General features: G+C 41.1%; 1 protein-coding gene across 2 annotated transcripts; it reads left to right on the plus strand.

Moving 5' to 3' along the window:
* Nucleotides 1-6,010: 6,010 nt before the first annotated feature.
* Nucleotides 6,011-19,655, plus strand: LOC108410941. 2 transcript variants are annotated; one of them, XM_017682274.2, is made up of 9 exons: nt 6,011-6,159; nt 14,065-14,343; nt 14,681-14,740; nt 16,183-16,275; nt 16,377-16,448; nt 16,573-16,644; nt 17,756-17,818; nt 17,928-17,990; nt 19,351-19,655. In XM_017682274.2, exons 1-9 carry the CDS (start codon nt 6,087-6,089, stop codon nt 19,434-19,436), a joined length of 861 nt encoding a protein of 286 aa, XP_017537763.1. In that variant the 5' UTR covers nt 6,011-6,086; the 3' UTR covers nt 19,437-19,655. The 2 variants fall into 2 exon arrangements, with proteins under 2 accessions (XP_017537763.1, XP_017537764.1); XM_017682275.2 differs by having other exon boundaries at nt 16,380-16,448.
* The last annotated feature ends 946 nt before the right edge of the window (nt 19,656-20,601 follow it).

Consider the following 20,601-nt stretch of genomic DNA (forward strand, 5'->3'; position numbering starts at 1 on the left):
AAGCCTGATGTTTCCACCCCCATGCTTCACAGTAGGTATGGCGTTCTTGAGATGCAACTCAGCATTCTTCTTCCTCCAAACACGACGAGTTGAGTTTTTACCAAAAAGTTCTATTTTGATTTAATCTGACCACATGATATTCTCCCAGTCCTCTTCTGGATCATCCATATACTCTCTGGTAAACTCCAGACGGGCCTGGACGTGTCCTGGCTTAAGCAGGGGGACACGCCTGGCACTGCAGGATCTGAGTCCCTCTCGGCGTCATGTGTTACTGAGGGTAGCCTTTGTTACTTTGGTCCCAGCTCTCTGCAGGTCATTTATCAGGTCCCTCTCTTTTTTCTCATATTGTCTCTCATAGTTGAAGTGTAGCTATGAAAATTGCAGACCTCTCTCATTGTTCTAAGTAGGAGAACTTGCACAATCAGTGGCTAAATACTTTTTTGCCCCACTGTGTATATATATATGTGTGTGTGAGATTTAGTGATCGTTCTACTTTATTTAGGCTACTCATTCATTTGAAGGTTCTCTCTTCATGTGTTCTTCGTCCTGTCCTGCTGATTACCCACCTGCAACACTGAAAATCAGTGATCAGGAATTAGTGCCTGTTGGTCCAGTGAGAATCCGCTACAGTGCAGACTTCTACTAGTTACCATTACAATGTCCTTTTAATACAGTATCATCTTTTGTGGTTGTTATAGCCTCCACAGCAATTTGGTTTCTGTCGCCTGCCCTAATAAACTAACCGGCTAGGTACATCTTATTATTACCTTTAATAGGAATAACAGCTTCAGCTGTAACTTTAACAAAGGCTAATACTGGGTGAAGTTGGTTTCTTCCTTCTTTATTATCGAACATAACCAGTAATTCCCTCTGGACCTTGTCAGACTTTTGATGTCTACTGCTGCTTGTCTTTGCAAATGTTTGTACACATCATTTACATTTAAACACATCTGTTTTCTTCAATCCAGCATCCATCTCTGGAACACTTATTAATAAAAAACGAATGGGCTTCAGTCATAAGTGTCATTATCCGTTTGTGATGGTCTGTATTTAGTTATATTAACTCCTTAAACTGCAGGTTTAGTATTCAGTTACTTGTCCTGTCGCACCAGAGACATCAGGCAGAGCCACATATTACAGCTTAAACATACAGAAACCTTTGTATGTTGTAGTTTACAGTGATTGTTTCATTAAAAGATGTGAAATTAAAACTTACCTCTGTATATCACTTCTAAAGTTTGCTTGTTCATTACTGTTCATGCTGTATATACAACAAAGTGAAACGCTGTTATGAAATATAGCCCGATCATTCTATTAGCTAATCAGCCAGTCAATTATTGGTAGGTATGCTAAGTTTTTCACCTACCTGGTCAGCGTATACATTCATGTGTTGTCAATTTGATCACTTGTAACTTGAAATCTGAACATCGGTCTAAAAAGTCAGATATAAGGAACAAATCTCTCACTTCCTGCATTGTTCACAAAAGTACATGGTGACAGAACCAATATAACAAATAACAGAAGTTAACAAACCAGAAACCAAGAACTGAATAATCACAAACCACACAAGAAGAACTAAAGGCGTTGAAATGAGAAACACTAGAAAACTAAAGAAGGAATCCACAACCCCGCTTCTAGAAATGTTGGGGTGCTCTGCAAAATGCAAATAAAAACAGAACACAGCAACGTGCAAATCATTTAAACCCTGTATTTAATTGGAAATGGTACAAAGACAACATATCAAATGTCAAAATTGAGAAATACTATTATTTTTTGAAAAATATTTGCCCATTTTTAATTTGATGCCAACACGTTTCAAAAAAGTTGGGACGGGGGCAAAAAAAGACTGATAAATTTGTCTAAAGCTAAAAAAACACCTGGTGATTAAATGGCAACACATGCCATTCAGAAGTAAAGATGTCTTTCATGCTGTGAAAGACTGCACCATCAAATAGTGCAACAATTCAAGAAGAAAGGATTTCATCATCTACGGTACATAATATCATTAAAAGATTCAGAGAATCTGGAGAGAAAGTGGCTGAAAAACAAAATTGGCTGTGATTTTCAGGCAGACATGATTCTGTAGTGAAAATCACTTCATGGGCTCAGAAACACTTCCAAAAACACTCTCTGTGAAAACAGGTCATCACTGCATCCACAAATGCAATTTAAAACTCTACTGTGCAAAGATACTCTCTATTAACAGGACCCAGAAACACTGCCACCTTCTCTGGGCCCAAGCTCTTTTAAAATGGACTGAGGGGAAGTGGAAAAGTGTGCGGTGGTCTGATTAATCAAAATTTGAGATTCTTTTTTAGAGAATCACTGTGTCCTCTGGGCTAAATATCATCCAACTTATCAGCACACAGTTCAAAAGCCAGCATCTGTAAAGGTATGGTAGCGCTTAAGTGCACATGGTGTGGGTGACGTCTACATCTGTGAAGGCACCATTAACGCTGAATGATATATACATGTTTCGTCAACATGTGCTGCCATCTAGATGACGTCTTTTTCAGGGAAGGCCTTGATTAGTTCAGAAAGACAATGTCACACCACATTCTGCATGTAGTACAACAGCATTGCTCTGCATTAAAAGAGTCCAGGCGCTAAACTGACCTGCCTGCTGTCCAGACTGGTCACCACTGAAAACATTTGGTGCATTATGAAATAAACAAATATGACAAAGGAGACCCTGAAATATCTGCTTAAAATACAAGAACAGGAAACCATTTCCCTTTCAACACTACAGCAGTGTCTCTTCAGTTCCCAAACACTTACAGGGTGTTGTTAAAAGATGAGGTGATGCAGCACAGAGGTAAACAACTTTTTTCTGTCAACAAAGGGATGGAGCAAGAAAAACAACAAACAAAAGAACATGACTAGAAGACAGGACTAAAATGAGGGATACATAACAGGTCCTGAGACTCACTATTCACTCTTCAAAATAAAGTTTTATAAATGATGCTCCTCCTTTCAATTAAATAAAGAATTTTTTGACGTACCCCCCAAAATAATTCGACGTACCACCCATGGGGGCATGCTCACCAGTTTGGGAACCACTGTATGACACCGTTACTCAATAACTACTATGAAACTACTATGTGGGCCACGAAGCCACACGTTAGTCGCTTTTTTACGGTTATCCTTTACATTGTGTGGAGATTTCATGATGAACGGACCAACAGAAACGATCCAAAATTACTTGTGCAAAAATGTTTGTTAAGTTTGTTAAGTTTTTTTTCTTTCTCCTGTAAAAATAACATTTTGGACATTTTGGGATGTTTTGTTTTGGCTGTGATGATGTCTGTATATGTTTCTGACTTCATCTCTGCATGGTCAGTTTCCCCTTTTTAGCTAAACAGAAGCAAAAATGATGAGTTTGTTTCTGCTTGAAAGCACCTCACAGGGTAATAGAGGGGTAAAGACATCTATCCATTTCCTGTTTTCTCTTCTAGGGGGTCATAAATAGCTTTCACAGGTCATTACATGCACACAGATACACTTGTAGGCAAAATTTCAGATGCCCCTGGCCAAGTGACATGTTTTTTTCAGCACACTGAAATTTGGCATGTTTACACTAATTATAGTGCTATATACATTACATTCTGTTCCGTATACACTACGTCTTTGCTGAGTTTAACATATTGAGAACACCAGTAATTAAACACTAATTCTGTACTGAAATGTGCAGAAGTGAGCAACTTATTTTCAGTTAGAAATCAACAAAACACTCCAGGGGGGCCCAGACTTCTGCATACCCCTGTACACAGCACACTGAGCAAACATCAAAAGACAGTGGCTGTGCCCTTCGTTCGACTAAAACACAAACATCGGTGTCTTTCTGTGAACCACATTCAGGCCAAAGAACCCGACAGTCCCATGAAAGGATATGACGTGTGAAAATGAGGCTAGGTGTGAAAGCGAGGGTGTGGTGGAGTGTGATGAGGTGCACACATGTCTTAATGAAGGTGAGGAGGACTTAAGTAAAATTTTTAAGTATCTGAGTTTTACTCGAGTGGTTCTGTCACTTAATACATTTTACTTTCACTCACATTTACATTTCTAATCACTACGTTTTCTAACCAGGTGGGCTACTCGTGGTTGTTGGTGCCAGACGGGCTGGTCTGAGTATTTCAGAAACTGCTGATCTGCTGGGATTTTCACACACAACCATCTCTAGGGTTCACAGAGAACGGTCCGAAAAAGAGGAAATATCCAGTGAGCGGTCAGTTGTGTGGCCGAAAATGCCTTGTTGATGTGAGAGGTCAGAGGAGAATGGGCAGACTGGTTCCAGATGATAGAAAGGCAGCAGGAACTCAAATAACCAACCAGAATCTCTGAGGAACGTTTCCAACACCTTGTTGAAAGTGTGGCACAAAGAATTAAGACAGTTCTGAAGGTAAAAGGGGGTCCAACCTTTTACTAGCAAGGTGTACCTAATAAAGTGGCTGGTTAGTGTGTGTGTATACACACACACACACATATTGCTGGTCTTCTGTATATAGCACTCATGACCAGCACTCTGTTTCCTGTGTCTTCTCCTTCTATGCTAACACCACTATATATAGTAAATATCTCATCTCTATGACAATGCTAACTTCTGCTAGCTGCCCCAAGGTTTATTAATAGTTTTAATAGTTAAGCATGAAGCTACAGTAATTTGAATATGATCTTTTTGTTTTAGACTCAATTTACCTGAAGCTTGTGACAGACATATTAGCATATAATTAACCTAGTAGCAGCTTTGCAGTGACTGGCTACATTTTTAGGAGAACTGATTCGAAGGACCCCAGAAACAGCAAGTCTTGTGGGAAGCTATCGGTCACTAGTGGTGAGCAGCTGCTGACAGTGGACAAACCACAAACCAGGGTATTGGGCACCTAAGGCTCATTGATGCACAAGGGCAATGACGGCTGTCACGCCTGGTCCAAACCAACAGAAGAACCACGGTGGCACAAATTTTGAATGATTCAGGGTTCAGGATCATTCAGGGTTCTGCGTAGCTGCAGACCGGACAAATTGCCCATGCTGACTCCTGTCCACTGCATGTGAGTAGGCGAACTGGAAGTTAACGCATTTACAAAAGAAAATCAACAAAGACTTTTGCATGTGCCTGTACAAAGAATTCATGTACTGACCTAAACGTTGTGAACCAGGAACGCCCCTTAATGGTAATGCTATTCCCTGATGGCAGTGACCTCCCTCAGCAGAAAGTGCCTGGCTTTTAAATTCAGATTAAGTGACCCTTATTAGTCCCACAAACGGGGAAATTCCACCTCCACATTTCACCCATCAGTGAAGTGAAGCACCACATACACACTAGTGAATACACACACACTAAGGGCAGTGAGCCCACTTGCCTGGAGCGGTGGGCAGCCCTATCCACAGTGCCTGGAGAGCAGTTGGGGGTTAGGTGTCTTGCTCAAGGACACCTCAGTCATGTACTCTTGGCTCTGGGGATCAAACCGGCGACCGTCCAGTCACAGGGCCAGTTCCCTAATTTCCAGCCCACGACTGCCCCTTAAAATTTCCCCATATCTCAACCCAATGGAGCATCTGTTGGATGTGCTGGACCCGGTGTGATCCAGCAAGTGGTCATCATGTTTTGGTGTACATGCTAAGGTACTGCATAGAAGTCTTAGGCACCTCAGAAGATCTTTCCTTGATGAATGCCAGCATTAACTGTAGTTGCCATCCAGGAACCGATTTATCTAAATGCTCATTTTATTATATTAAATCAGATTAAACTGGATGTGCTGTGAATCGAATAAAATAATCTGTATCCAAACCCGTGTTCTTCTAACGCCAATGTGAAATAAATGTATTCCCTCTGCTACATACTGTTTATAGTGCTGACATGCAGTCCGTCTTCTATGACACACACTCAACTGCTCCGCGAAAAGCAGAAGCAGTTCCTTCTTTAAACCACAGAAGAAAAAAATTCACACTTTAAACAGGCAGCAGTGGCGCTGAATAGACTTAATGTTAACAGCGGAAGTGCCACAAAAACAGCTTAGCTCATCAGATTCATGATATTGCAGGTAGAACCAGGAGAAAGCTGTCGCCTGTGGTGAGCCAGTCTGAAGATGAAAATGATGAAGATCCTCCTGTTCTCACTTTCTCTCCTCTTCTATGGGGACAGACCTGCTGCCGAAGGCCGTAAGTAAATCTCTCTTCTCTGACAGTTTCCACTGTGACTGTATTCCTCATCTGCAGCCAGAGAGATTAAGGTTTTAGGATTTAACCTTTAAACACACGGTAGAAGAGTAACTTGATGATCTTAATCTGTTGGTCTTCATTAGTAGTGGGACTTCAACGGCATTGCCACATTTATTCTGCTACAGAGAGAATGCCAACTAAGGAGGCCAAAAACTCAGTTATTGTGTTGTTTTAAACAAAGCTGCATCAATTGGAAAAGACTTTACTAAATAATTAAGATGCGTTTCCATGGTGATGTGAACTGCCACGTTATTGACCACACTTCCATGGTGCTAGTTACATGCACAATCATCTCTTACACTTGTGCATGCAAATTACGAACAAGTACAGACACAGGTAATATGTATACAATGTAATTATAATATGTATAATATATACTGTGTCCCAATATTTTGTCCATAATTATTGAATTCAGGTGTTCTATGCAGACTCATTGCCACAGGTGTATAAACTCACGCACCCAGCCTGGCTTTACAGACATTAGTGAACGGGTCGCTCTGAAGAGCTCACTGAATTCAAGTGTGGTGCTGTAAGAGGAGGCCACCACTGCAACAAGTCCCTCCTATATATTAGTGAGTGGCGTTATTTAAATGGAAGTGTTTAGAAACCACAGGAATTCAGCCACAAAGCGTCAGACCCTGCTAAGTTACAGAGAGGGTCACCAAGTTCTGAGGAGCGTAGAGCGTAAAAGTCACCAACGCTCTGCTGATCAATAACTGCAGAGATCAATCGTCCTATGAGGTAACTTCGGTACTAGCCCAGTAATGATATACACTCACTGGCCACTTTATTAGGTGCTAGTAAAAGGTTGGACCACCTTTTACCTTCAGAACTGCCTCAATTCTTCATGGCAGACTTTCAACAAGGTGTTGGAAATGTTCCTCAGAGATTCTGGTTGGTTATTTGAGTTCCTGTTGCCTTTCTATCATCTGGAACCAGTCTGCCCATTCTCCTCTGACCTCTCACATCAACAAGGCATTTTCATCCACACAACTGACCGCTCACTGGATATTTCCTTTTTTCGGACCGTTCTCTGTGAACCCTAGAGATGGTTGAGCGTGAAAATCCCAGCAGATCAGCAGTTTCTGAAATACTCAGACCAGCCCGTCTGGCACCAACAACCACGCCACGTTCAAAGTCCCTTAAATCCCCTTTCTTCCCCGTTCTGATGCTCGGTCTGCACTTCAGCAAGTTGCCTTGACCACCTCTACATGCCTAAATGCAGTGAGTTGTGGCCGTGTGATTGGCTGGTTAGCTATTTGTGTTAACAAGCAACTGAACTGAACCTAATATACACTACATATACCAAAAGAAATGGCTCACAATTACTTGGGAAACCGTCTGGTTCCACTGACTTACCCTAAAAGTAAAGCAGGCTTTTTGCTTCTTCCTGTAAAGGTACCATTTACGAAATACAGGGTTTCTTCTGATAACGTGTGTGTGTGTGTGTGTGTGTGTGTGTGTGTGTGTGTGTACTGTGTTTTTGTTTTATTAATCATCTCTCAAACAGCTGTTCTGACAGTAACAATCGGATTTGCTAACCATTTAATGAGATGCGTAAAAGCATGATTCAGAGTAGCCCGCCTGGTTAGAAAACGTAGTGATAAGAAATGTAATTGTGAGTGAAATGTGTTAAGTGACAGACCCACTCTAAAAAAGCACAGATACTTAAACACTTGTGCACCTCATCACACCTCATCACACTCCACCACACCCTTGCTTGCACTCCTAGCCTCATTTTCAGATGTCAGATTTTCATATCCTTTTATGGGCCTGTTGAGTTCTTTGACCTGAAAGTGGTTCACCTAAAAAAGTGGCCGCTCAGTGTATAACTGTACAATACAGATTGAGAAGTACATGCTGAGTTAATACATATACTTAATTTGTCTGATGATGCCAATGTTTTTAACAGTACTGTAAAGTTTTTTTTCCAGCTGAGTTTATATATATAATATTATTATATTATATAAATATGCAGATGGCTGAAAATCATTTGAAAAGGTCCAAATATTGACCCTTGGGGAACTCCATATTAAATAGTCTTCAGATTGAAGATGGAGATTGACCAAGAGACACACTGTTTTCTATCTGATAAGTTACTTCTGAACCAGTCTAATTGTGTCTTGTTTCTGTAATAGTAGTGTAATGGCTAACTGCATCAAATGCTTTGGATTAATCTATGAAGATTCTTATATTTATTTAATTATGTTTAAATGCCTTTGATTGTTTTTTTTTTCTTTAAAAAGCTGCATTAAAGTCATAGATGTGGAGTGCTTTTCTCTGAATCCATACTGATGTTGGTTGGTACAGCAGTTAGTATTTTTTAAGCAAGCCATTAGTTGGTTGGACAATTTTTAAAAAAAAACTTTAGAATGACCAGAAGAGGTAGAGATTTGCCTGTAATTGGAGAACATGCATGGATAATCTGATTTGTAAACTGGGATTACTTTAGCCCATTTCAGTTGGTCAGGAAATATACCTGAGGTTTAAGACTAGTTGATAATGTGAAATAAAGGCTCAGAGATGTATTGGAAGCATTTCTGTAGAAGCCCTGGTCTTAGCTCATTAAAATCTGCCAAACTGGGCTTGAGATTATTAACTATGTCACTCACTTCCTCTAATGTTGTGTGCACAGCGTGAGCCTCACCGTCTCTCTGGATTTCACTTTTTAGTAGTTTTTAGTCTTTAGATTTCCACTCTTTTCATCCCAAACTACAAAGCAAGCATCTTATATATCCAGCAGTTCTTGCTGAACCTTGTTATTCCCTGCCTAAACAAGTTTTTAGCAATCTGGAATTCCCTTGGGAAATATCAAGGGTGCTGTGGACTGTGTAGCCGGCTCCCCAAGCTGAGTGAACCTGAGATCAGGCACCGAGATCACAAACAAAGGCGGGGAAGGCTTAACCTGCACTGGACATTGATTCCAGGCATTTTCCTCGCTGATGTTCGGTCTTTGGCAAAAAAATAATGGATGAACTGCAACTCTGGACTAGAACACAGATGAATCAGAGAGTAACATCATTGTCACTGGGATTTCCCGAACAGAGCGCTGGAGCTGGCAGGATGCAGTGCGTTCAGAGCAGACAGAGTCTGTGCCTTTATGTAAACAAATCATGGTGTATGGACTCCACTGTAACTGAAGTCAGTGCTCTGCTAACTTAGAGTGTCTGATGATCAAGTCTCATACTTTCTATTTTCGGAGAGAGCACACAGCGGTTATTGTTACCGCAGACTGCATCCCTCCTGATGCTAATGCTAAGCTACCTATGGAAGAACCAAGTGCAGCAAACAACAAACTACACACCCAGATGGACTTTTTATTGCTGCAGGGGACTTCATTCACTCTAATTTGCAATCTGTGCTGCCAAAATACCATCAGAATATCTCTTGTCCTACCAGAGGAGACAAAACTTTAGATCACATCTACGCAAACATGGCAGACACATATAAGCTATACCCCCTCCCCCACCTGGGTCATTAAGATCTGCCTGATCAGGTCTCATCGATCTGGTGATGCTGAGGCTTACAGCTCAGCCAGGGCAGATTTGAAGAGGCGCATTAGGATAACCAAACATGCCTACAGACTATCTGTTGAAGAGCACTTCAACAACTCCGACACGTGCTGCATGTGGAAGGGCATCCAGTCTTTAATAGACTACATACTCTGGTTCTCTTATCTGAAAGCAACACTCCCACCATCACTGGATCCCCTCCAGTTTGCATACCGCTCAAACAGATCAACAGAGGATGCCATGTCCACAGGTCATTCCCACCAGGCTGGTCACAAGCTCAGTGATTGGGGATTAGCAACCCCCTATAATTGGGTCTTGGACTGCAGCACCACTGTGTCTGATCCACTCAGACCAGCACAACACACACTAACACAACACCACCACGTCAATGTTACTGCAGTGCTGAGAATGATCCACCACCCAAACAGTACCTGCTCTGTGAGGGTCCATGGGGGTCCTGACCACTGAAGAACAGGGTAACAGAGTATCAGAGAAACAGATGGACTACAGTCTGTAACTGTAGAACTACAGAGTGCAGCTATACAGTAAGTGGAGCTGATAAAATGGACAATGAGCATAGAAACAGGGAGGTGGTCAGAATGTTATCGGCGTATGGTTGAGGAACCTAGTAATATTTCTGTCGCTGACATTCCTGACAGTAATCATTGCACATAGTTTATGAATGAACTTTAGGATGATACCAAACACTGACAGGTGCTAATACTTCTCTTTAAATGCATGGATTCAGAGTAATCCTCCTTCATGTAGTAACTGGTCCCCCCCTGAGTGAATCTTTTCAATATTTATTCTTGGTCTTCGTAGTGCGGAAGTTTCAGTACAACAGATCTCAGACGTCACATATCATACCATCCAAAATGGTGTGTTCTTTCAAGCTATTTTACTTTGGATACAGAATCCTGCCAGCTCTCTAACTTCTCATCCGGCATGCCAGTAATCAGAATATGATTTCGCCGGGATTTTGAAGGCACGTTTGTTTGTGCTCAGTCTGACACTTTCAATATTACTGACAAACGATTTTAATGCAGTCAAACACGTCACCGAATGGTAGATAAGACTGTTTTTCACTTCCGGAGTGTCCTTAAATAAACGATCTATTCTCATATTAGTGAAACCACAGCTCACCACATGAGTTCTTGTGCTGCTCTAGCAGTTCCTATAAAAGTTTTCTCTTTTTTTTGTTGATCAAGAAGCTCATTTAACAGTGACATAGATACAAAGCCATCATTGTTGTTAGTTGCTGCTTTCCTTGGACCCAATGTCAAGACTTTTGGCAAAGATGAGTAAGAGTAAGCTTGGCACCTTAGCCCCAAGCAGTGCAGTGTTCTCAGCATGGCAGCCGAGCAGCATAGCTTCCAAAAAGCCTGTGTCCCCCAGTGGCACGGCATAGCAGCCCAGCATAACAGCAAAGCATCCCAGTGGTGTAGTGCAGCAGTCCAGCAGCACAGTGTAGCAGCGAAGAAGCCCAGCAGTGTAACATAGCAGCGAAGCAGCATAGCATATTCATGTAATAGTGCATGGAGCCTCTTTTATACAGTGATAGGAAACATGGTTACTCACCAAAAGCTCACATTCCATGTGCATGTTCACCAAATATTCTACAGATATTAATCAATGGACAAAGACAAAGAATCGGAATGGACCACCAGTGAGATTGAATGCACACGGTGTGGCTGATAAAGTTCCACAGAAGAGGAAAAAGTGTATTAATGTGAAAAGTGAATATTTTTATACTTACACTTTGACATACTTTAAAACATATTGAAAGTATTATTTTGGGACAACGCAGGACAATGTACCTGCATTTACATTGGAGTCAAACTGATTACATATCTATCAAATGCTTTGTGCTTTTTTTCTTGGCAGATTTAAGAGTGGAATTTGCCGATAACTGTTGTTAGGCCTATAACTATATGACTAGAGACACTGATACACTTCAGCGCTACTTATTGAATGCATTCATTATTTATTATTACCAAACAAACCTAAATATATTCAACAAATAACACATAATTTAACCATAACCATATTTGATTGGCGGCATCAACTAAAAGGCATTTAAAATGTATTACAGCACACTTTAAAAGTCACGTTGGGATGGACTACATGCCATGTAAGTCATGTTGGCTAAACCATTAGTTCTGGACAGGAGAATATGCGGTCAATCATTTTAAAGCAATGTGCTCATTTTGTCATTTTATCTGATCTTCTGTATTTGGACTTGCTTGTTTTTGCCCTTTACGTTTGTCTGTCTTTACTTGCTGCCTTTACTGGATCTGACCTGTGCCTGCTTCCCGACAATGACATTACACAGGACTGGTGACCACTGCATTCGAAAATATGAAAATTCAGTTTTCAGGCTGTGAATAAGACAGTATTGCTTGCTTTGCAATTAAGCATATTTTTTACATTGGGAAGTATTCAGATTCTTTTTTGATATTAAATATTCATCCAGTGCATATATTCTCTTCAATCCTCAGACACAATTAAAATACACACACACTCACCGGCCACTTTATTGTTCAGTTGCTTGTTAACACAAATAGCTAATCAGCCAATCACACGGCTGCAACTCCCTGCATTTAGGCGTGTAGAGGTGGTCAAGACGACTTGCTGAAGTGCAGACCGAGCATCAGAACGGGGAAGAAAGGGGATTTAAGGGACTTTGAACGTGGCGTGGTTGTTGGTGCCAGACGGGCTGGTCTGAGTATTTCAGAAACTGCTGATCTGCTGGGATTTTCACACACAACCATCTCTAGGGTTTACAGAGAACGGTCAGAGAAAGAGGAAATATCCAGTGAGCGGTCAGTTGTGTGGACGAAAATGCCTTGTTGATGTGAGAGGTCAGAGGAGAATGGGCAGACTGGTTCCATATGATAGAAAGGCAACAGGAACTCAAATAACCAACCAGAATCTCTGAGGAACTTTTCCAACACCTTGTTGAAAGTGTGGCACGAAGAATTAAAGCAGTTCTGAAGGCAAAAGGGGGTCCGACCTTTTACTAGCAAGGTGTACCTAATAAAGTGACCAGAGAGTGTATATGCAAATGTTATGTAAAAATAAAGTAAGTTCTAGATATTAATGCTGTTAAATTGGGTGCATTGCCCTTGGTGTGATAAAGACATGGCATGTTTGGGATAACTTGATCAAACACATGATCATGGTGAAGGAGCTTCCAGGGAGACCATTATTAATAAAACAGGAAGGTTAAAAGCTGCAGAGCCAAAGGCTTTAAAACTGATTTAATTGAATGCTCATGGAACCACAACCAATCGTCTCTGGGCTAGATGGTCAGGAAAGTAAGAGATACGATGGTCATATCATGATATGGAGCAAATGGTACAGAGGCATTACACATCAGAGAACGAAGGAAACCTGAAAGAAGGGATGTGAAAGAGGATATCAGAAGAGAATTTAATTCTCTTCCACCAAGAAACCGAATCTGGGGAGAAGATGGACCTTTTAACAAGACAATGACCCCAAACACACAACTTAAATAAACTTAACTTGACTGGTTCTAAAGAAGGTGGAGCTGCTTGAATGCTCTAGCTTGGTTTTACAGAGCATTAATGGGCCAAAACTGAACCACAGCACTGCAACAAGCATGTTACTTCTTATCTTAGACATCTTGAAACTGCAATTGTCAACACCAGCTTTGCAACAAGGTACCAATTGAATGTTGTGAACGTGGTGTTGGAATATTCGTTCACTGTTCCTGCGATGGTGGCAGACGGAAACGGCCGCAGATGAGATCTTTAACAAGAAGAGGATGATCCAAAAACATGATCGAAAAACTAGAGCAAAGAAATAAAAAAACACAACAAGGCAAAGAAAATCAAGGTCAGGCTAGAAAAACAGGGCAGGGTGGGGCAGGGTGGGGCAGGGCGGGGCAGGGTGGGACAAGGCAAGGCAAGGCAAGGCAAGGCAAGGCAAGGCAAGGCAACTCAGTATGCTTATAATGAGACAATACTTCACAACAACCCAAAACAAAAGCCTGGGCTTATATAATAAACTAACAGGCAAGTAATGAGGAACAGGTGTCTGGTGAGGATGAGCGCTGATAGGTTGGTCTATTGGAGTCCTGAGTCACATGAGGCAGTGGGGGGTTCTGGAAGTTGGAGTCTGAGGCAGCAGTGTTGGCTGTAGTTCCAGCTGTCCTGGAGGGAGAGATGCCAGTTCTTTACGACTTTAGTCTTTAAACCTATGTTCATCCTTATGACTGTGTCCTCTTTTGTTCATTTGTGTGTAAATTTGAAGTGGGGTAAAAAGTAAGGGACAATTGTTTAAACCACCCCTGTTTATTCTCATTGCACAGAAATTAAATATAAAAGCGTCAAAAACGGCAGCACAGTGACTCTGAAGTGTGATGAGATGAGTAAAGGCCCAGTGATCTGGAGCAGAGACAGAGCTGGAAGAAGAGAGGATATTCTCACAATAGAGGATGGAGGGAGGACAACCAAGCACATCAATGATACCCATAAATTTTACCACACAAGCATCAACCGGTCTCTGATGATCACACGTGTCTCATCCTTCCACGCTGGGTTGTACTACTGTAACAGCACTGCAGTGGTGTGTCTCACAGTGACATCAGGTGAGGAACAAACCCTACCTGTTCTCCTCACTTCTACAGGCCCTGTGTTGATGTTTTTAAAGCTACACGACATGTAAATTGATTCATGTCAACGGACTCCATGTCTACATAGCGATCACTGAAAATAGTGAAAAAAACAAAAGAAAATAAAACAATTCTCAAATGATCCTGAATCAGGAGGATCTGTGTGGTGTTTGGGAAAAAAGACGTTTGTAATTGAATTTGTACTGTACACTTGTTTTTATAATACATTGTGGTTGATAAAATGCGGGTGTGTCTTTTTACACTTATTCCAACACCGTCTTGAGTCTAATAGCCGCTGCTTCTGCCCCTGCAGGTCCAGCCATGACAAATCAGGATAAATGTGACGCTAGATCAGCAGAAAACAAAATAAGTGGTGAGGATGAAGAAACATTAGTACCTTTAATTTTTATTATTTAATGAATTATTACTTTTTGAATATAGACGGATTCATGTTGTCTGTAGTCTGGTGCCATATGTTGTAACTCATCACAAACTTGCCATTTGGCTCAATTTGCTGTATTTATCTCAAGATGGGCCTACGATTAAAATGTTTTTAAAAAGGAGTTTACATGAGTAACAAGCTGCCCTGCTTTTCTGAACTTGTTCGTTCCTTGGATAGTCTTTATTTTGAGAAGTTATTTGATAACACTTGCACACAGGGCATGTTTTCTTTCAGCCTCCTTCAATCCTCCCTAATTCATCTCAAAATTACTCTAGATCAGGTGTCAAACTCATTTTCACAGAGGGCCACATCAGCATAATGGTTGCCCTCAAAGGGCCAGATGTAACTGTAAGACAGTATAAATGTAACTAAATGTAACCAAATGTAATGTAGAATAAATGTAAGTGGTCCTTAATGTTAAATAACTCTGAATTTATTACTTATTCAACTTAGAAATATTTGCATAAATGTAAAAATATGTTTGCTTGTTGCTCTGTTAACATAAATCCTGTTAATTTGTCAGATTAAGAAACTCCTATTACTCCATCAATCAACGATCAAACTATCCAAGTGAATAAAGAAAAATATCATCAAACACAAGTTACGACATTAATTAACTCAAAAGCTGAAAGGGCTAGTGGCTTAATGCCGTCGCTTCACGGGTAACATAATCGGCATGAATTGTGGGAAATGTAGTTTAAGGTCAATGCACGCTTTAGAATTAGTGGCGGAATAATTAATAATTAAGTCTAAAAGTGTGCATTGACCATAAACTCCATTTCCCACAATTCATGCCGATTATGTTACCCATGAAGCGACGGCATTAAGCCACTAGATTGCAGTCAATCAGATCTTTTAAGCTCTTGCGGGCCACATCAAATGACACAGCAGGCCACATTTGGCCCGCGGGCCTTGAGTTTGACACATGTGCTCTAGATTTAAGGATTCATTCAAGAGTTCCACAGCAAAGACCTGCTCCACTACAGTATCACTTCAGAGTCCAATAAAGCTAATCCTGGTAGATCTTACTCTCAGTTGGATTTCTTTACTGTATTTATAGAAATTGGCTTGAAGTTAAGGTAAATGTGAACTCCAACTCCATCCATCAAATATCCCATGCAAAATTCAAAACTGCACTCAAAGTCTGTGAAATATTTGAAATGAAGTAGTCACACCTACGTACCTGTATGGGTGGCGTTCTGATCATTGGCAGGTCTTCATATGATGTAAATTGCTATTATTTTACAGGGTGTCAGGGCAAATGTGAAATGAAATGCAGCTGAAAAATGTAATTATCCAAAGCCTGGACTTGAAAGCTAGGCTTGCGTTTCTTTTGGAAAGAGAAAATAAAAAATCCGTACTTACCTTTCCAGGGTACTGGATCATACTCATAGTTGTGGGAAGTGTGGTTCTTCTGCTAGTGCTGACTTTAGTTTCCACAAGAAAGTGGTTTTTAAAGAAGGACGGTGAGGATCCTGTGTCTTTCATATCCTATTCATATTAATTAGCTACCACTGTAACCTGTGAACAGCGCTGTAGGATAACTTTCCCTCTTTCCATGTTTCAGCAGAGGGCACTGAAACGGCAGATCACGTCTACGCTTCCATTGATCATGACGCTTCTCGTAAGGCACAAACAGGTAGATACACAAAGATGTTCAAAGCACAGTTCATTTATAGGCCAATGATAAAAAAATAACATAAAAACTGCTTTTACTTGACATAACGTCTGAATGAAATATTGACTATATACAACTTTTTTAGGTATACTGATAAAAGAGAGGAATAAAGAAAGTATATACTACCTTGCAAATCATCCAGACCCAGTACCCACAGGTAGGAGAACGATGCTAGTAGTTATTTTGGTTGCTTATATGCTATATGGTCAAAAGTATGTGGAGATCTAACCATCATGTCTATATGAGCTTGTTGGACATCCCATTCCAAGATCATTGACATTAACATGGAGTTACCCTCATTTGTGTCTCCACTCCTTTGGAAAGGCTTTTCAGAAGATTGTGGAGAGCGTCTGTAGGAATTTGTGTCCATTCAGTCAGAAGAACATTTGTGAGGTCAGACATTGATGTTGGAAGAGACAATTGGCTTACAGTCAATGTTCCAATTCATCCCAAACGTGTTCGGTAGGGTTGAGGTCAAGGCTCTGTGCAGGCCACTGGAGTTCCTCCACACCAACCTAATCAAACCATGTCTTTATGGAGCTGCTTTGTACACAGGGACTCAGTCATGCTGGAACAGGAAAGGCTCTTCCCCAACCTGCTGACACAAAGCTGGAAGTAAATCATTGTCCATAATGTATTTGTTTCTGTAACATTAACATCAACCTTCAATGGAATTAAAGAGCCCAAACCCTGAAAAACAGCCCCAGCCCATTATCCCTCCTCCACCAAACTTTAGTGTTGGCTCTGCGCATTCTGGTAGGTAATGTTCTCCTGGCATCCACCAAACCTTGATTAGTCCATCAGACTGACAGACAGAGAGCACAATTCCTGTATACCAGAATCTAGTGGCAGTGCTTCTCACCACTCCAGCCGACACTTGGCATTGCACATAGTGATCTTGTGCTTGTGTGTAGCTGCTTGGACATGAAACCCATCCATGAAACTCCCAGCACACAGTTTGTGTGTTTATGTTGCTCTCAGAGACTGGCTGGAGCTTGCGCAATCTACCACTTCATATCTGTGCTGTTGTTGTTCCTGGAAAATTCCATTTCACAGAAACCGAACTTAGTATGACCCAATTTACTGTGGATGTTTGTCTAAGGAGATCACAATGCTATGTGCTTGATTATATACAAGTTAGGAATGAGTGTGGCTGAAACCCCTGAGCTGAATAATTAGGAGGGGTGTCCACACACCTTTGGCCATATAGTGAATCTCTTTCTTAGGAGTATTTTACTTGAGTAACTTGAACCTTGTTGTGTTTACAGGTCTTCAAAATGAGCTCACATATTCAGAAATCCAGGATCCAGCCAACAGACTGCAAAATAATAGTAAGAGTTCTAAACTAGTCTGTAAAGAATATGCATGGTTTTGGTTGCTTATGTCTTTCACAATTTGTAAAATAGTTTGAAGCATTTTTAAATATTGTTTTGTTCATAGGTCTTCAAAATGAGTTCACATATTCATTACTCCAAAATCCAGCCAACAAGAGGCAAAATAATGGTAAGAGTTTCCCAAAAGCCTGTTCAGAATGTGCAGTGTTTTTGCTACTTCCCTACCTTGCCCAAGAAGGGAGGCACTTGGTGTCTAAAAAAGGAAGAAAACTATTATGTGCTCCTGAATTTTTTTGTTACCATTGGCTAAATGTTTGAGTAATTGAAAAACAGCTTGGAGACTCAAGCTTTTAAAAGGGTATCCAGAGGATGTCTCTGCATGTGTTGACAGGTTCTCATATTCCATAAGTGTAAGACAATGGATACATGTTTTTCCATGAGCAGGTACAGATTATAGGCAATTTATTTGACAAATTGTCTTTGAAGAACAACAGTGGATTTAAGGTAGCAATCAGTTGTGGCAGCAGTGGATTTTAGGTAGAAGTACATTTAAGATAACAGTGTATTTAAGGCATGTGGAATTAAGGTAGCAGTGGATTTAAGGTAGTCGCGTATGTAAGGTACCAGGTAATTTAAGGTAGCAGTGGATTTAGGGAGGCCTTGGATTTATAGGAGTGGTGGATATAAGGTACCAGATAATTTAAGGTAGCATTGGATTTATAGGCGTGATGGATATAAGGTAGCAATTATTAAAGGAGCTGGTTTTAAGGTGGCAGTGGATTTAAGGTAGCAGCGGATTAAGTAAGCAGGAGATTTATGGTAGCAGTGGATTTAAGGTAGCTTTGGATGGATTTGCGGTGTCAAGAGATTTTAGGTAGCAGTGGATTTAACAGCATTGAAACCAACTAGCAACATCTTAGGAACAAAGTAGGATGCCACAGCACCCACCTAGCAACACCTTCTTAACCACCTTAGATAGTGGCATCACATAGATTCTGACTCTTCATATCTTTGCTTGCCTACATGTATCTTGTTGCTGGCTGTCATCTTTGTCTTTTACCTTCATAGGGGGGGTTTATGAAATAATAAATGGGAGTGATAGGGACAAAGACAGCTTTCAGGTAGGAACCACTAGGGGCACTGGTCAGGAACTGTTTATGAGAAGGAACCTGTAAGCACTAACAAGGATGTAACTGGTGAGGATTAGATGTTAATGTGATTAGCTAGAGGCACAGGCAGTGACTCCATGTGCCGAGTACGCTCATGAGAGCTAATTCAAGTATAAAACCAAAGAAAGGAAACTTTTCCTTGAGTTCCTGGAATTTTCTGGAGTTCCTGGAGTGACCATTCTTCAGGTTAGGTCATGGTTTCATGTTTGATCTACCACACAGGGAAAGTCCCTTAGCTGTGCTTGCATGACAACCATAGACAGTGTGGCCTGTGGGTTGTCTCTACTGTATTAGTTCATTAGGAGTCCTTGGTCATAGCCCATTTTGTCCTCTCTGACATCAGTGTGTCCTCTCAACCAGGTCCAGTGGGGGAGGAGGTGTACAGTCTGGCTCAGAGACCACGCTCAGCAGCAGAAGACCCTGAAACACCTGGAACTACTGATTAGTCTGAAAGACACTTTATAACCACGGGTCTTCCTGATGGTTGGACACGTTAAATGGTTACTGATTACTAGTTATGCAATAGATTGGCCTATAAATACTCAGTAGCGTTCTGACTGGTGAATCATGACTGTGAACTTGTGCAACAAGAGGAGGAAACACTGAATCACTGTTATAAATAAAGTAATTCCTGTGTACTCAGGCTCCCAAAGGGGATATCCAAAGGTTCGTTCCACGTTTACTGACCTGTTCTCAGATTCCAGAAGTAGCAGAGACATTAAGCCATATCAAGTTTTATAAATTAAGTATATTATTATTTGCATGATGAAACCTAAGCATACAGTTCTCAGTAACAGTCACTCTTCATGTATTTAATTAACAGGCAAAATGGCCATTTAGTACAAGTTATTTATTTTTCAGAAAACATAATCTATAGAAAATTCCACAACAGTCAGTTCCGGCAACTTGAGCTGATTGGTTGAGAAGCTCTAACTGTGCTGTTATTTCACCATAACATCACGGGTTCTTCACAAACACTATCACCCCGCTGAGACGCTGTTGCTAAGCAACGACTCTGACAGCTGTAGGAGACGCTCAAGCCATTTGAGCGTTTTTACTTCTTACTTTGCCACAAACAGAAAACCGACACTGTTAAGATCAGATTTGACCGACAGCCGATTTGGTCCGACTCTAAATTCCCAAACTGTCGTCACCACTGAGCAGCTTTTCAGTTGGCAGCTGTGACAGAAGAACAGCTGAACAACCTGGAATCAGCCAGAAATGAACCCAACACCATTCGCCAAACTAAACGGGCTGTAAGAAGATTTACAGACCGGCTGGAACAAAATAACATTAATACTGATCTGGAAAAACTGACCAAACTGAGCTGAACCTGATATTGGGTCAGTTTTATGGCTCAGTTTGATTTGGTCCGACTCTGAAGATCAGACACGTCTGGCGAATGGTGTTGGGTTCATTTCTGGCTGATTCCAGGTTGTTCAGCTGTTCTTCTGTCACAGCTGCCGACTGAAAAGCTGCTCAGTGGTGACGACAGTTTGGGAATTTAGTGTAAGGAGCTGGAGAACGAACTGCCGGCTGAGCAGCGAGTGGGCAGAGCTCGTTACTCTGACGTAGCAACAAGCTGCTCGTTAAGGAGCTATAATTAGGAGG

The sequence above is a fragment of the Pygocentrus nattereri genome, chromosome 11 (assembly GCF_015220715.1).
Source record: "Pygocentrus nattereri isolate fPygNat1 chromosome 11, fPygNat1.pri, whole genome shotgun sequence".
Taxonomy (NCBI): domain Eukaryota; kingdom Metazoa; phylum Chordata; class Actinopteri; order Characiformes; family Serrasalmidae; genus Pygocentrus; species Pygocentrus nattereri.

What these genes read in the sequence shown, in the direction of transcription:
- LOC108410941 (XM_017682274.2), top strand. Translation starts at nt 6,087, where the DNA reads ATGAAAATGATGAAGATCCTCCTGTTCTCACTTTCTCTCCTCTTCTAT. An exon ending in GTGGTTTTTAAAGAAGGACG is followed by an intron (nt 16,276 to 16,376) that starts GTGAGGATCCTG and finishes TCCATGTTTCAG; the next exon opens with CAGAGGGCACTGAAACGGCA. An exon ending in CAACAAGAGGCAAAATAATG is followed by an intron (nt 17,991 to 19,350) that starts GTAAGAGTTTCC and finishes CCTCTCAACCAG; the next exon opens with GTCCAGTGGGGGAGGAGGTG.